Raw genomic sequence first — 15,325 nt, forward strand, 5'->3', positions numbered from 1 at the left:
TCTAATTAAAACACATTACAAATGATTTTCGAATGGGAATAAGATCACTTTTTAGGAAAATCTAAAACCTCTGAATATAAGAGTATAGCTTGACTATAACCAGTAATTACTTTCGAATATAAGATACAAAATTAAAGTGAAAGAAAGAACAAGGTAAACAAAGTAAAAATAACCGGTGTCGGAAAAAGTATACATGTAGGTATCCATAAATATATAAACAAGTATATTAAGTGCTAATAATAATACGGTTAGAATGCGGCATTATCAAAAGACATTTAAAGAAAGAAATAAAAGGGACGCTGCTCAGTTATTTGTTTGTGTATCTCAAAACATTGTATTTGACCCAAAGAGAATGGATCCTGGTTAGCGAGAGGTGTTTTACAAGTTCTTTATAAAACGAATAGTTAAGCTTTTCAAAAGACAGAAATAAACATTGTGTAAAAATGTTGACAAAACACAGTTCGCCTTTCAAATAAATTTCATTTTATGAGCATTCAAAAATGTAAGAAATGACTGAAAAGCTAGTATTATTATTTTTTTTTTGTCGTTAGGGTTAATCCCTTATAATAAATACAAATACCAAATTAGCAAACTTAAATCGGGTTTCAAAACATTAAACTAGTATTTGTTTAATATTCTTTTAATTTCAATTAAGAACTGAAGAAAAAACACTTATCGGGACTGCTATGATAAACTCCCGGGGGAAGTCAGAAGTGAAATATATCTGAGATACCTTGGCATGTATCTTTGCATCTGTGAGATACATTCTCGACCAGTGGCCGTGGCGCAGTTCAAAGTGAACTGGCCGCCAATTAACTAATTTGCCAAGTCTGTCTCGCAGGGGCAATTAAGAGGACTCGGCCAACGACCAGATAGGGAAGTGCACTCACACTACTGGCCCAAGTGCACACATAGATACACACATGCACGAGGGCCACTTGCAGATAATTCAACTTGTTGCAGTTGGAATTTGCCCCATCTCCGTGTTTACTTGCCCCGCTCACCTGGCGATGTCAGAAGTCAAGCGAACTGATAATTGCAATAGAACAAAGTGGATCGAAATGCCGGAAATGGCAACGGGAGAACTTTCAGATTGTCGTTGGCTATTTGGGGTGGGGAACACTACTCAAAAGTATTTCCAACCTGCCGAATATCTGTTCGGAATTACGTCTACCAAATGGTACAGTTCATAGGCGCACCGGGAAAGGGGGGCCCAGAATTTTTCAATTGCCTTCGTTTCATGTTTATCCGCAAAGTGGCGCCAAAGTTTATCAACAATTCAACAAATTAAGATACTTTATTGCACATTATTATGTTATTATTGTGAATTGCGTGCCATTTGCTTTCGTTGCGGGGAAAAGAGGGCGCCGACGCGTCGATCTCGTCGAGACATTTGCTCCATTCATGTTCCCCCTTCTATAAATAGACCCCGCCCGAATGATAATGAAGCCAACTCCAAAGTGTGTGCAAACATCTGGCCAACAAAACGATCAAAAGGCGCAGACATCGGGAAAAATTTACATATCTCGTGTACATATCTTGTATATTTGCTTAGTTATTGGGAATGAAAATGTATCTTTCATAAGAATCTACAATATAATTGATCTTAGCTGTGAATTTTGTATGGGAATTTTATTCAAAGCAGGTGGGGCTATAGATTTAACAAGATTATGTGTTATTGTGTTTAAACACATTGTTTAACATTGTCTCCAAAACTTTTTGTATATTAATTATTTAAATAAATTACATTAAGATATTAACAGATACGATAGTGGTTTTACTTTAAAATCACATATATTTATACCCTTGCAGAGGGTATTATAATTTCAGTCAAAAGTTTGCAACGCAGTGAAGGAGACATTTCCGACCCTATAAAGTATATATATTCTTGATCAGGATCACCTCCTGAGTTGATATAGCCATGTCCGTCTGTCCGTCTGTCCGTCTGTCCGTCTGTCCGTCTGTCCGTCCGTCCGTCCGTTTTTACGCAAACTAGTCCCTCAGTTTTAAAGATATCTGCTTGAAACTTTCCCAAAAGTTGTCTTTCTATTGCAGGTAGTATATAAGTCGGAACGAGCCGGATCGGCCGACTATATCCTATAGCTGCCATATAACTGAACGATCGGAAAGGCCATAACTTTGGTATTTTTAAAGTTAGGAAGTTAGGATTTTTTATGGGTTTTATATTTGGCCAACCAATCCGACGTACCAAATTTCATAAGGATCGGTCGACTATATCCTATAGCTGCCATATAACTGATTGATCGGAAATGCCATAACTTTGGTGTTTGTAAAGTTAGGAAGTTGAAAATTTCTATGGGTTTTATTTTTGGCCAATCAATCCGACCTTTTAAGTTTCATAAGGATCGGCCGACTATATCCTATAGCTGCCATATAACTGAACGATTGGAAATGCCATTACTTTGTGTTTTTAACGTTAGGAAGTTGGGATTTTTTATGAGTATTAAGAATGCATCATATGAATAATTTTGAAGAATATAATTTACAGAATATTCTGCAAGGGTATTTCAACTTCGGCTCCGCCCGAAGTTAGCTTTCCTTTCTTGTTTTTAAAGATATTAAAATGCGGTTTACAAGAAAGATTACAATACATAATACGATTGCCTTAATAGTAGGTTTTCCATTAATACTCTTTTCCATTATAACTCATTAAATTTGAGTACCTCACTAAGCAATTTTGATATTTTAGTGGTTGTTATATTTTTTCCCAGTCAATAAAGTACAAAAATATACCAACTATTAGCTCGTATTTATAAACGTAAACATCCTTATCGCCCATCCCTTATAACATCTGCGGCGAACTGGTCTAATGGATTATATCCTTAAAAGGCTGACAGCAACCGCTCCAAAAACTCCTGCCACCGAAACTCAGTCAGAAACATTATCCAGACAACGAAGCATTATTGTAATCGATTGGACTTTATTCTATTAGCGTCGGCATAATATACATTTGGCCCCTCAAAAAACAGCCACAAATTTCCTCTATATGACAAAAAATGAGCCAGGAAAATGGAGAGGAAGGGAGTGGAAAACCGCATTCGCAGGAATCCATTTCCCGCTATAGACTTTATTAATTTTCTAATGGATTTTACGTTTTCTGCAGTTGAAGATTTCAACATTTCAGATAAATATTTATGCGTGGGGTTGGTTGGTAGGTTGGGTGGCTATACGGATACAGAAACCGCCTTGGAACCGTACTTGTTGTTGTCACTGTCGGCGACAGGACTCTCCGGGTCCTGTCCCTTTTTTTATGGACAGGAATTGATTACGATTGGCAAATGGCACTCGGTGGAAGGAAGTTTTGTTTATGTTTGTGCTGGTAATTTATGCGATTGAATAAATTGCCCATAAACATATAGGAAACTGCAGAGGTTGCTGGTTGGTCGAGTTGTTGTCTGTCGAGTGTTTGGTTAACATAACTAAAAACAGGAATTAACAGCCTTTCGAGTGCCTAAACGGGCAAAGTAAATTAAATGTATGTTTAATTGGATGTGCGGGGGAGGTAGCACTGTACCGCTGTACCACTATACCACTGCAATGCTGCACTACAGTGCCACTTGGATTGGCGTGTCCCAGGGCGATTCTTGTCAAGTGCAACCTGCTGAAAAACTGCTAACAAAATGATACGCTTTGTAAAATTCGCAGCCAGGCATCACCAATTTTCTCGCTGATTTTCTTTGCGTGCCAAGTGATACTTTTCCCCGATTTTCCACACTGGGCGGTGGGTGGCTTTTAATTGCACACCAAGAGCCAGGAAAATGTGTCTTTGTATGTGGTGTGATTTCGGTAGTTGCACAATAGTGTGTGTGAGTGTGTGTGTTGGCCAGAGTTGACAAACTGAATAATTGGCAATTATTTTGGGCAAATTTTATGGGCTGATAATTTCACATATTATATGTACAGAGTTGCATAACTTATTTGGCCAACACCTATTTTGGAGGCATGCACATGCTGAACTATGACAGACACTGAGATACAGATAGGTTGGTATGTATGTACAATAGGTTCTAGGGGTATAGTTGGAGATATGGAGGTATGCACACAACACAGAACTTACTAGATTTATTGGAATTTGAAAATTTCGCTTTACCTCTCGAACTCTGGCAGGAGACGCTTCCTCTTGACTGACACGAAATGAAGACAAACGGGATGATCGGGATGATGGTGATGTGATGATGTTGCAACACCAACGACAGCAACAACAACCAAACGCAAAAAATCAACGCAAAATTCAAAGAAGCTCGATTCAATGGATCTGGAGTTTTGGAGAGTTTTGGAAAAAGTCTGGACTTTTGGACTGGGCGGGTTTCGTTTTGTTTTTTTTTTTTGTGTGTGTCTGTTGCTTTCGAAAAATATGTTGTTGTCTTGGGTTTCGGGACTTGGCATTCTCAAAATCAAAAGAGATTTTCCACAAAAACAAAAAATGGCTTTGCAACGCATATCGAAAAAGTGAATAAAAAATGTGAAAATTCAAAATGGGTTTTTCTCACAAAAATTCAAAATAAATCATAGGCAAAACTATAAGCTAAGGGTTTACAAAAATATAAAAAACGTTGACTTACCTAGCCAGTCTGGTAGAAGTGAGCCCGCAAGAGATTCTGAGTATCTCTTACCTGGAAAAAACAGAGAGAAAAAGGCATTTAGTTTTGAAGGTTAAGGGTGATTAATAGTGCCTCACATGTTAGTAAACAAAAATGTAAAAAACAAAATAAACTGTTTAACAAACATAAGCCAAATAAAGTTTAAGATAAACTAAAGTAAATTTTAATTAATAATAATATTATAAAGTAACTTAAAAATGTAAGCATAAAATATTTTTACAACATCAAATAAATAAAAACATAGAACATTTTTAAACAAAATGTTATAAACCAATCGATCAAAAACATAATTGTCTTTTTTAAAAACGCAAAACAAACATTTAAGGAATATTAGTGTACAATATATAGGAATAAATGGATTTGGCAAACTTATCTTGCTCCTTTTTGTTGAAAACTTCCACTTTTTGTTATAAAAGTTAAAAAATAATAATGTTTAAATTGCCGCGCCTGTTTGAGGAACTATAAAAGCCACATGACTCGCTAAGCAGTGAGTTAAGTTTTTCATAAATTTGAGCAATTTGAGGCTGCTGTAGGTATTTCGTTTATGCGCATGTAAATAACCCCAGGTAAATCATAATTCTAAGCTCAGCCCGGGGCTGTTGTCCCATCTCCCGGCGTTCTCTAATGCTAATCTAATAACTTTAGCCGTCTCAAGAATTTATTTGCCTCAACAGCAGCGCACAAAATTATGCACGGAGGACAGACCCTAGTCCTCCGGCCCGAGGAAAAAGTGTTCCCGGCGGAAGACGTTGGAGCGCGTCAGGTGTGCGCATTAAAAAGAACTCCTCCCCATCCGCCAATCCCGCCCCGCAATCTAGTAAATTCCGTACAAAGTTTTAAATAATCGAAAACGACACGACGCACTTGGCGAAAAGTTGAAGCATGTAAAATTTGCATAAATAACAACTAAATGCAACTTGGCGCTGGGCAAAATGTTGCCAAATGATGAATTGAGCGGTAGTCTGAGAAAATGGGTATGGAAAAAGGTAATTTCGAGGGAGATGAAAACATTTTTGGCTGCTTAAATCTCTAATAAAAACATTTTCCTAAACTTGGTTTAATGAGCTTCTATACACATTCTTGAAATTAAGAAAAGCTTCTTCGAAAATCTTTACGATGAACCTTTCAAGCTCGATTAACAATTTCAGTCATATGTTTGAAAATAGAATATAAAATTTCAATTCGGACTTATAATTTAAGTATCAACTGAACAATAATTTTGCAAACGCTCTCGTTAGGCGAATAAAAACGCTTTTTATTAATCTATAAATACTATTTGAAATTTCGTGCTGAATGTGCATTGTGTCACTTTTATTGCAGCTTAAAAAATAATTATTTTAGGTGCCATGAAACCCATTTAAAAATATGTTCTCTGCCATTCCGACACTCCACCTTCTTTGTATTTCGCTGGCATTTTGATTTTTGATTTTGAATGGATTTTTCATGAACTGCGCCGGCATCCCACAGCCCCTCTAACCCCCCTCTCCCCTGCACACCCCTCGAAAGTTGGGAACTGCAGCCAACTCAATCGACGCGTCTCCGTTGGCGTCAAAAATGGGCGTAGCTTAAAAAAAAAAATAAAAGCAACAAGGGAGGAATCAGGCCGAGGGAATTTTATTTTGTTTTTGCTGTGTCTGCTGCGCGTTTGTATGCAAATAAATCAGCGGCGCCCCATCATATGTCTCCGGATCGGGGGGATTTGGAATGGGAGGAGGGGACCAGGCTGCTGCAGTGCGCAAAAACATATCTCACACTATTTGTCAAGCTTTTAGATACTTTTATTTTAAAATAAATTGCAAACTCTTTTGCGACAGTCGCCCATCCCCGCCCACCGCGCTCTGCAATATTTTATAATGAAAATCCGCGACATGTGCATGTGAATGCAGTGGAAATGCAGCAGCACAATTTTCACATTCGAGTAAATTTATCGCGCCAGCAGTTCGGGATTTTCGAATTGGAATAAATGCGCGCTAGCCAATAAATAAGTTAAATTAATGGCCGAGTGTTGACTAATTTTTTGTCGCCACTTCCCTCGGTTTATTCCCTCTGTTTTGCTGTATTGACGGTTAATAAAATTAGCCAAATTTACGTCTCTTTATCCATTCGGCCATTAACAATGACCCTCCCCAAGCACAAGCCCAATCTCATCCCATCTCGAACCCTTCTGATTGCATCCCTTAGATGGGCGCCACAATCTGTTACTGGATGTGCTGCCAAGCGTGAGAGAGTAAAGTCCCTTTGGCTGGATTTATTATTTTTACAAGATAAATGCAACATTTTACATTGGAATTTACGGGCGTGCGCCGAAAAAAGCCCCAGTAAAAACAACGCCAAAGGCAAAAACAAACAATGACAAAGTCAAAAGTCGATGGCACAGTGGGCCATTTAAAAATAACTTAGATATATGGAATTACATGTTTATACAAATTTTAAACATTCAAGATATATCAATATGAAACTTAATCTTCATATTTTTATGGGTTGATTTATTTTTAAGAAAAAATATAAGTTAACTTAAACTAAATCTATTAAATAGAAAGTCTCCTTAGGCTAGTGCTTACAAAAATGATACTTTTAATCATTTTTTTTAATCATTTGCGGATTTAAACAGCAATCTGAGCGTTTTAAAAATAATTTCTAAGGAAAATAACTGAAAAATTGACTTCCATTAAATTTATTTTGTTTTATTTCTAAAACCTCTAAGACAGCCCACTGTTTTTGAAACCACTGTCCGCTGAGAATAAATTTCACGTGGCAACAAGGGACAGGAGTTGAAACAACAACAATAGCAATGGCCAGCGGCCTTTTGGCCATTTTCGATAAAGCACATTTAAACAAATGAAAATCCTTTAAACGAGGATAACACACAGAGAGCACGTCCATGCTCGGTTTAACCCCATGACTCCAGAAATCCCCGGAACCCCCGGAACAACCCCACCCTCGCAACGGATTCACTTGAGTGTGTAATTGTGTATTTATTTGCGTTATTTGACAAAATATCAACAAGCACAATCAATCCTCAACAGTCAGTGGAGTCGCCCATCCAGGGAGTGCGACCTCCCATCCATTTGGGCCCCCTTAACCCCCCATGGCCCCTTTTAACCCCCCTCGGACTGCAAATTGCAAATGCTGCCATATGTCTACCAGGGTTGCCGGCAGAGAAATCCATTTAAATTAAAGCTGAGTTGAGCTGCATTCGAAAACGCATAAATATCGGTGTGTCTCCCCGTCGGTATGTATTAGTATTTGTATATTTGTGTATGTGTTTGTCGGGGATCGGGCTGCAAGTGTATATGTGCGTTGTGAACTTTCAATTTGAGCTGAATTCAAATTTAGTCCAGGCCAGGGCAATAAAATGTGCAAAAAAAGAATCGTTTGTTGCTCCTCTTTCTTTTCCCCTGAACTTTGGCTCAATTTTCGCACAAATTTAGAGACTGCAAAAGGCAGAGACTTTTACAGATCCTACGAAATGCTATAGGGTGTGCAATTGTATCTTATGCAAATTTACGTAAATTAAACAAAATCTTTGAAAACAGAAAAATAAGTTTCGAATTTATAGGCGAAACTTGTGTATCGAACCTAAGTAATGGGCGGCGCAACTTCAGGCCTAGGAAAGGACCTCCTTTAACCCTACAGTAGTTGCTGAAATGCCAGGACCACCCATACAACCCCATCCTCTCCATTTGCGAGTGTATTTGCCAGTATCTATGTGAGTGTATGTGTGTGTGTGTACAATGCGACAAAGACTTATGGTTTCAGTGCCGGAATTAGAAGCTTTCTCTGCCTGCATTTCCACTGAACACACTGCACTTGTTGTTGCTGCCGCCGTCGGTGGAACATTTGTCGTCCTTGTTGCTGCTGCTGTTGCCCGTTGCAAAATATATTGCGAATAATTCTCAATATATCGTAAAATGTCTGCTGCTAGTACAGTAAATATGCAAAGCTCGTTTAGCGCAAACAGTCGGGGGCTTGGGGCCGGCTTAGGGGGTGCTTTACGGCGAGGGGCGGGTCGAGTTTCGGCCACTGATTTAGGGTATTGGCAACTTTTGGTGTTGGCCAAAGAAATGGGTTCAAAATAAAGCCCTTACGAGTGCATAAGAGAATCACTAATCATGGCTGGCACCAATGTTAATTCGAAAAATTACACTGATCCTATGAAAATGTAAATAGAATTTAGTTAAAATAGTTAAAATATTATTTATCATTTTGAATTCTAGCAAGAGAATTAATTTTACAAAGGTACACAATTTTTTCTTTCTATTTTGAGTAAAAGGTCGACAATTAAATTGAAAATAAAAACTTTTTAAGAGTTTATACAGATAATAAGTAATATATCACCTGCTCAATAAAATGTATTATGTTTTACTTATATAAATGTATAACTATTTTATTCGTATTCACACTCGTAAACAAAAGGTAGAGTTTTTAAGCGCCTATCCAGTCTTTTTTTTAGCCCACAAGTTGACTTTGCATAAAGGGGTGGTATTTGCCCCACTACACCCAAAAACCCACACACACTCAAAGGGAAACATATGGCATGCGAGTACATTGACGATGGGTCGCACACTTTGACAGTTAATTTCGCAATTGTATTTCAATAACAATAAATTTGCACGTACGACACAAAGTGCGCTGGTGTGTGTGCGCTGGGGCCTGTGTAAGTGGGTGTGCGGCTGATAAAGCCTAAACCCAGAACATTTGGTGCAGCAGCTAATACGGAATCTAATTAAATTTTAGCTGCACCACGCACGCCCCAACATTCAAGTACATGCCAAATGGCACAGCAGCCGCAGCAACTGCAACTGCACTCTCGCTGCATACACATTGATCAATTAACAGACAATATTTTCATTTCGCCAATGGGTTAATTTATAAGCAACTCCACGAGGTATCCCCATTTACCCCGCTTTCTAAGGGGCTAGCTGTTGCGATGACAACTTGGCTTTTATGTAGCCAAATATGGAAAAAAAACATATATGCAAATTTAGTACATTTTCGTAACGGCAAAAAAATTGTTTAAAAATAAGTAGGTAATAGAAAATGACTGAGCGAAATAATAAAACATATACAAAGTCTTATACAACTTCTTTTATATTAAAGGTTTTCGTATGGATTCCTTTAAAGCTGAGAATATGTACATTGAATATTTATATTTGCATTAAATAAAAGCAGTAAGAAATAAATATGTATTTTTTAAATTCTCTTGGATCTGATTTAAAAATAAATTAAAATAATTTAATAATGTTATTCTTTTTAAGTACACTGTTTTTATTTGTTTAAACATCGAGGCTACTTTTAGCTATTTAAATACCCAAGTTGACAGTACTAAATGGGCAAGGGGAGGATCAACAAAAAAGGGGAAGGTACGAGACCGAACCATATTGTTAATGGCGCAAAATCCGGGAAGCAAATAAAGCGACGAGCACGCGACTCAGCCGCATGGCCGACAGGTGCTGCAATGGCCGCCCGTCTGAGCCGGACTCGCCCTCTCTTTCGCCCGCCCTCTGCCCCTCTCTTTCTGCCGGCAGGGGGTGGCTTGGGCCCTCCCTTTTGCACCCTTGCAACTGTTTCCTTTCGTCCTGTTGGCCTGCACATGTGTATGTGTGTGTGTGTGTGAGAACTCTTGTGTGATGGCATTCCCTGGCAGTCGAGGAATGCCAAAAGTGCATTTCCCCTCTCTTTCTCACCGCTCCTACCCCTCTCTTTCTCGCCGCATCTACCCCTCTCTGTCTGCCGGCTTGGCCTGCAATTGTTTTGCAAAGAAGTCCCCTCGAACCGTGTGCTAAATGTCAAGTTCAAATGGCAAAGTTCTTCAAATGAAATGATGCTGGGTGCCGAGAATTGAGAACTGGGTACTGGGAACCGGAGTTTGCAGACGGAAGTGCAGCTGGAATTGTTGTCCCACCTCGCCTGCACTTTATGATCTGTGAATTTGTTGCCAATTTGCAATTGTTGCTTTAACCGTTTAGTTAATTTGGCTTGAAAGTTTTACCATCCTGGTGGGAATTTCGGATATGTGGCTTAATGGAGAGTTGGCCAGTTATATATGCTAGGAATTTGGCATTTTAGAAAGAGTAGGAATCCCTTTTTGTTAGAAATTGTTGTTTATATTATAAGGGGTTTATAATTTTCTCACTTAAAAAAAATTATAAATGAATTAAAAAATAAGATATGTCCAAAGGAATAAGTTTGGGCTGTTAGAAGGTCAGTTTGCAATTTATTTTTTTCAATATCCTTTATTTATACTATCAAGATACTTTATACTATAAAATAATATTCTTACTAATTTTGTATGCTGCTTCTGAGACTCACAATTTTATAACTATTTTATCAGAACTAATAAATTTCCGAGAACACGAAACAAAAACTACACACCTTTCCAAGATGTGCATTCAGATTGACCTTTGCTGACCCCTTAGGGACACTTTGCACCCTGCTAGTTCTCATTACAACGGTTTCTCTCCTTCTCGACTTGCAAAAAGTGTCTTTTTTGCACACACACTCACACCAAGACAGGGTCTTGCATAAACGAAATGGCATTTGAGTGTGTGTGTGTGTCTTCTACTTGGGCGCGTGTGTTAAGCTTCACTTGAATGTGATTTATGTGATCCGTTGCAAATTTATGGCCCCAAGTTTTGTTGGCTCACACACACTAGACCATGGGCAAAACTCTTTCTGGGCAGAATTACCGCGTGGTGCGCCTTTTGTCCCCCTTTTTACTGTTGTGGCTGCAATTGTTGCCGTTGTCAACGTTGTGCCCCCTTTTTCCATTTTCCCCTTTCCCCATACCCGTTTTCCTTTCATTTCCCCAACCCAGAAGCTGCCAAGTGACACAAACAAACAAAAGAACGGCGAGGAGTGGGAAACTCTAGCAGTTGTAGTGCATACAACTAACTATTTTCTATATATTAAGAGCCCGGCACTTCCAGCTGCAGTGGCGCCCCCTGGCGGGCAAGCCCCCACAATGATTGAATTGTCAACTTTGTTTCCCTTGTATTATTTTTGGGAGGTGGTTAAAGTGGAGGTGGTTAGACTGCACAGGAAAAATTTAATTTGCATATACTTTATAGTATAACTTAATTTTTTACATTGAAAATTATTTCTAGTAATATACAAAATTTAAAAGGTTTTTAAAATATTTTATACTTTCTTTTGAAAAGATTCATATTCAATAATAAATGTCTAAATGTTGAGATAGAAGCCACAGTAACTAATTCTAAGTTTAAGTAAAAAGAAGAAACTACTTTTCTAATGGCTAATTTTCAAATCCCATTTATAACATTTTCTCTTTGTGCACAGATCCTCGCTTCTTGTTGGTCACTTGGCTGCTCAAATGCGCGGCGAATACTAAATATCCGGACTCGCTTTTCGCATTCCCCATTCTCCCAGGCCAATGTCAAGTGTTCCACTGAGCCCCTCCGATGCTCCACCGAATTATGGAATTGCTAAGCGTCCGCGGCGTTTGCAACTCTAAGTGACATTTGTGTGACAGACATGTGCGCGGCGTGCATCCGTGAGTCCGCTCCGTGACACACGTGCTCCAGCCCCCGGAATATCTCGAAATACCTCAGAATACCTGCCCCACAATCCCCGTCCTGTAATCCTATATATGAACAACCGCTCTGGATCCATCAGAAAACCGGGGCTGGAGAAATTTCGCCTTACAGGTCAAGTGATTTGTTTATGAGCAGGCCGAACCTCAACGGCTGGCAATTTGTTGTGACATGTGTAAGCGGCACGCCGGCAACGGCCAACAACAACTCATTAACCCATGCTGAACTCTGCAGCCCTCTTGGCCAACTGACAGCTACAAAATTGAGTTAGTTAACAGTTTTATACGCCGAGGCGCGCATTTCGCGTGTTTCTGCAGGAATTCAGATACAGATACAGATACAGATTCGGAGCCGGTCGCCGAGATGCAACCGCAGCGAAACTGAAGACGGTCGACGGGACAGATAACACCCAAGAGTCTGGCTCGGGATCCGAGTTGCCAAGTCCCGGGTCCCAGCAACAAAGCAGCCCAAGTGACACTCACAAAATCTGACAGAGGCAGCGGCTTTGCACGGTTGTTGTTGCTGTTTGTGCAGTGAGAAATAATTCAAAGACAAGCCACACGAATCCAAATGTTTAAAAAGTCTTTGTTAGAAAATGGAAATCTAAAAAAAGAAAATCTAGGAAATCTAGTACTGGCAATAATAAACACTTAATAAATAAATAATTTTTTAAGTTAGGTAGGACTATAGAAAGGAAATATAAGTCAAAAATTGTATTATATAGAACAAATTCTCGAATCCTTCCAATAAATAAATAAATATTATATATAAGTAGTGAAATTATTTTGATATTAACTAACAATTTTGTATTTGAAAATATAATATCGATTTTTAAAACTGAACAACAAATGATATGTTCAAAGTGGTGTACACATTTCTTACAGTGCAGTGTTGCTGAGTGACTTGCGCGCATGCGCAGCCGTTTTGCTTTATTACAAGGACAAGGACTGGGCCCAAAAGAGGTAAAGAGGGTAGGAGTGGCAAGGGGCGAGGGGAGAGGGGAGAGGGCCTGCCAAGTGACACATGAAAACGAAACGAAAATGACAGCGGCAAGTGACACTTGGCCGGCAGCAGTAACAGCAGCTCAGAGGATCGCAATGGCGGTGGGCAGGGGCGATATCTGACCATTGTAATTTCATTTGTAATTAGCTGAATGCTGTACGAGATCCGTCGAGTGTCGCATGGCACAGTGGGCCAAAATGCAGGGGACAGTGCCAAAAAAATAAAATAATAAGAACAGAACAAAAATCAAGGGAGCCTGGTGCGACATTTTGGTGCGGCGAATGCCATATTTTATTTCCATTGCCAAAAGTGTCATGTTACAGAGATTTATGGGCGCTGTCATTATGCTGTCTCTCTCTGTTGCCCCCTATCTCTCTCGCTCTCTCCTTCGTCGAGCTCACGCCCAAAAATTTGGTCATGTTTTGTGTTTGTGTCACAGACACAGCAACACAACAAAGTTGCGCATAAATACGGAAAAATACTCTGACCAATTCCAAATGCATCGAGTGCGATAAACAGGGCCCGAAATACTTGGCATACGACTTTTGGCCAGTTATCAGCCTCAGTTTGGATCGGTGATTTACGGCCGAAAGTGTTCCCGAACCCATCTACTCATCTACCTGTTCTATCGATCTGGTGCCCGGCCCTAACTTTCTTTTCCATCCTCCAGCTCGAACGTTTGTTTGGGCTGGTCAGGTGTCAATACACTCGCTTACGGCAGCCGCAGAGGCGTCTGGTTCTCGTTCTTGGTCCCCTCTCCAAGTCCAATCCCATCCCATTCTATCCAGTTCCCCCATCCTGGCCAAAACCCATCTGACAATGACATATTTGGCTGGCACTTTCATCGCACGTCCATGTTAATATGCTCAAGATTTATGGCCCCAGCTGACAAAGGAAATGGCATTCGGGCTCAATTGTCGTTGCTGTTGTTGTGCACATCCATTTTGTTGCTGCAGCGGAAAGTTGCATAATTTTTATGGACACTCGTTAATAGATCATCGATTGAGATTACAGGGAAGCGTTCGATTCTGGTTCGGTTCCACTGCGGTGGGTCTGGGTCTCTTGAAATTCCCCCGAAATCAGGCGACATTTTGTGAACGTGATTTTGGTTTCGATTTGGAATAGGGTTGGTTAAAGGGCGGGATTTTATTTACTTTTAAATGATTTGAGAAACTTTTAATTTCGTTATTGTTTAATTTGTTAAACCCTTTTGAAAACCGTTTTCCAAAATATGTACCATCACGAACTTAAAAAATACATTAAAGTTAATTTGGACTTTAAATAAATTCATGATCTTTCTAATAAATTTTAATTTAATTTTGTAATTAAATATATATTTATAATTTATATATTGATAAATGTCTTTTCTGTGTATTTCCAGGTTTGATTTATTTTATGAATTAATAATTTTAAAGTCCCATCATAACTTCTAATATCTTACAAAAGCTTGCATCTATATTATTCAATCCAACACAGGTCATTCCAGCTAAATCTCTTATCTGAGAACCTCTAACATCTCCATTTGATCTTAACTTGTGTATAACAAACTTCTTAACCTGTCTAACCACTGTCTAATCAGAAGTATTATCTCTCACCTTTGCAAAGTCCCATTAACAGCTGCGAATATCGTAAACGATCTACGGACGCCCGAAATGTTCCAATTCGAAAAAAGGTGAGATTCATTCCAGCGAGAGCACATAAATTAAAAAAACCGGCTGAGCGAAAAGATGATCGATCACCAGGTGAGCGAAAGAGAGGAGCAGAGCCAGCAGCGCGAGAGAGCAAAGAATGAGAAACCGAGCGAGAGAGAGCGCGCATACCTGTGCGGTGAGTAAGTGATGATCTGTGAGCATCAGGTGAAGATCACTGTGGTTTTCCAGCCGTCTGACATTTCCAAAATGGGTTCAAACACGCACACCAGCACACTTGCTTCCATGGGCGATCAGTCACTTGTGTCTATGAGTGATGACTACCAGGTTCATTTCATTTGTCCGACGGACATTGCGGTGTCATGACGTTTGCTTCTTTTTTCGGGTCTGCGCGATCAGCTGATCATGATGGCCGCCAAAAGCAGGTTTTCAACGCAAACGAGCGTTATTAATCATAAACCGAATATGGAAAGAGAGGGTCCCAAAGAGAGTGAGTGGG

The 15,325-nt window shown here is 39.4% G+C and overlaps 1 protein-coding gene across 3 annotated transcripts in view; it reads right to left on the minus strand.

Annotated features, from left to right (window-relative positions):
• The window catches only part of LOC108038629 (homeotic protein ultrabithorax), an 82,821-nt gene that overhangs the window by 52,679 nt on the left and 14,817 nt on the right, over nt 1-15,325 (minus strand). For all 3 annotated transcript variants that reach the window (XM_044456951.1, XM_044456950.1, XM_044456949.1), the window contains one exon: nt 4,584-4,634. In XM_044456951.1, coding sequence (XP_044312886.1) covers nt 4,584-4,634 — 51 coding nt within the window. The remainder of the gene's footprint in view (nt 1-4,583; nt 4,635-15,325) is intronic.

This window comes from Drosophila rhopaloa, unplaced genomic scaffold (genome assembly GCF_018152115.1).
Source record: "Drosophila rhopaloa isolate 14029-0021.01 unplaced genomic scaffold, ASM1815211v1 contig_155, whole genome shotgun sequence".
Classification (NCBI taxonomy): Eukaryota; Metazoa; Arthropoda; class Insecta; order Diptera; family Drosophilidae; genus Drosophila; species Drosophila rhopaloa.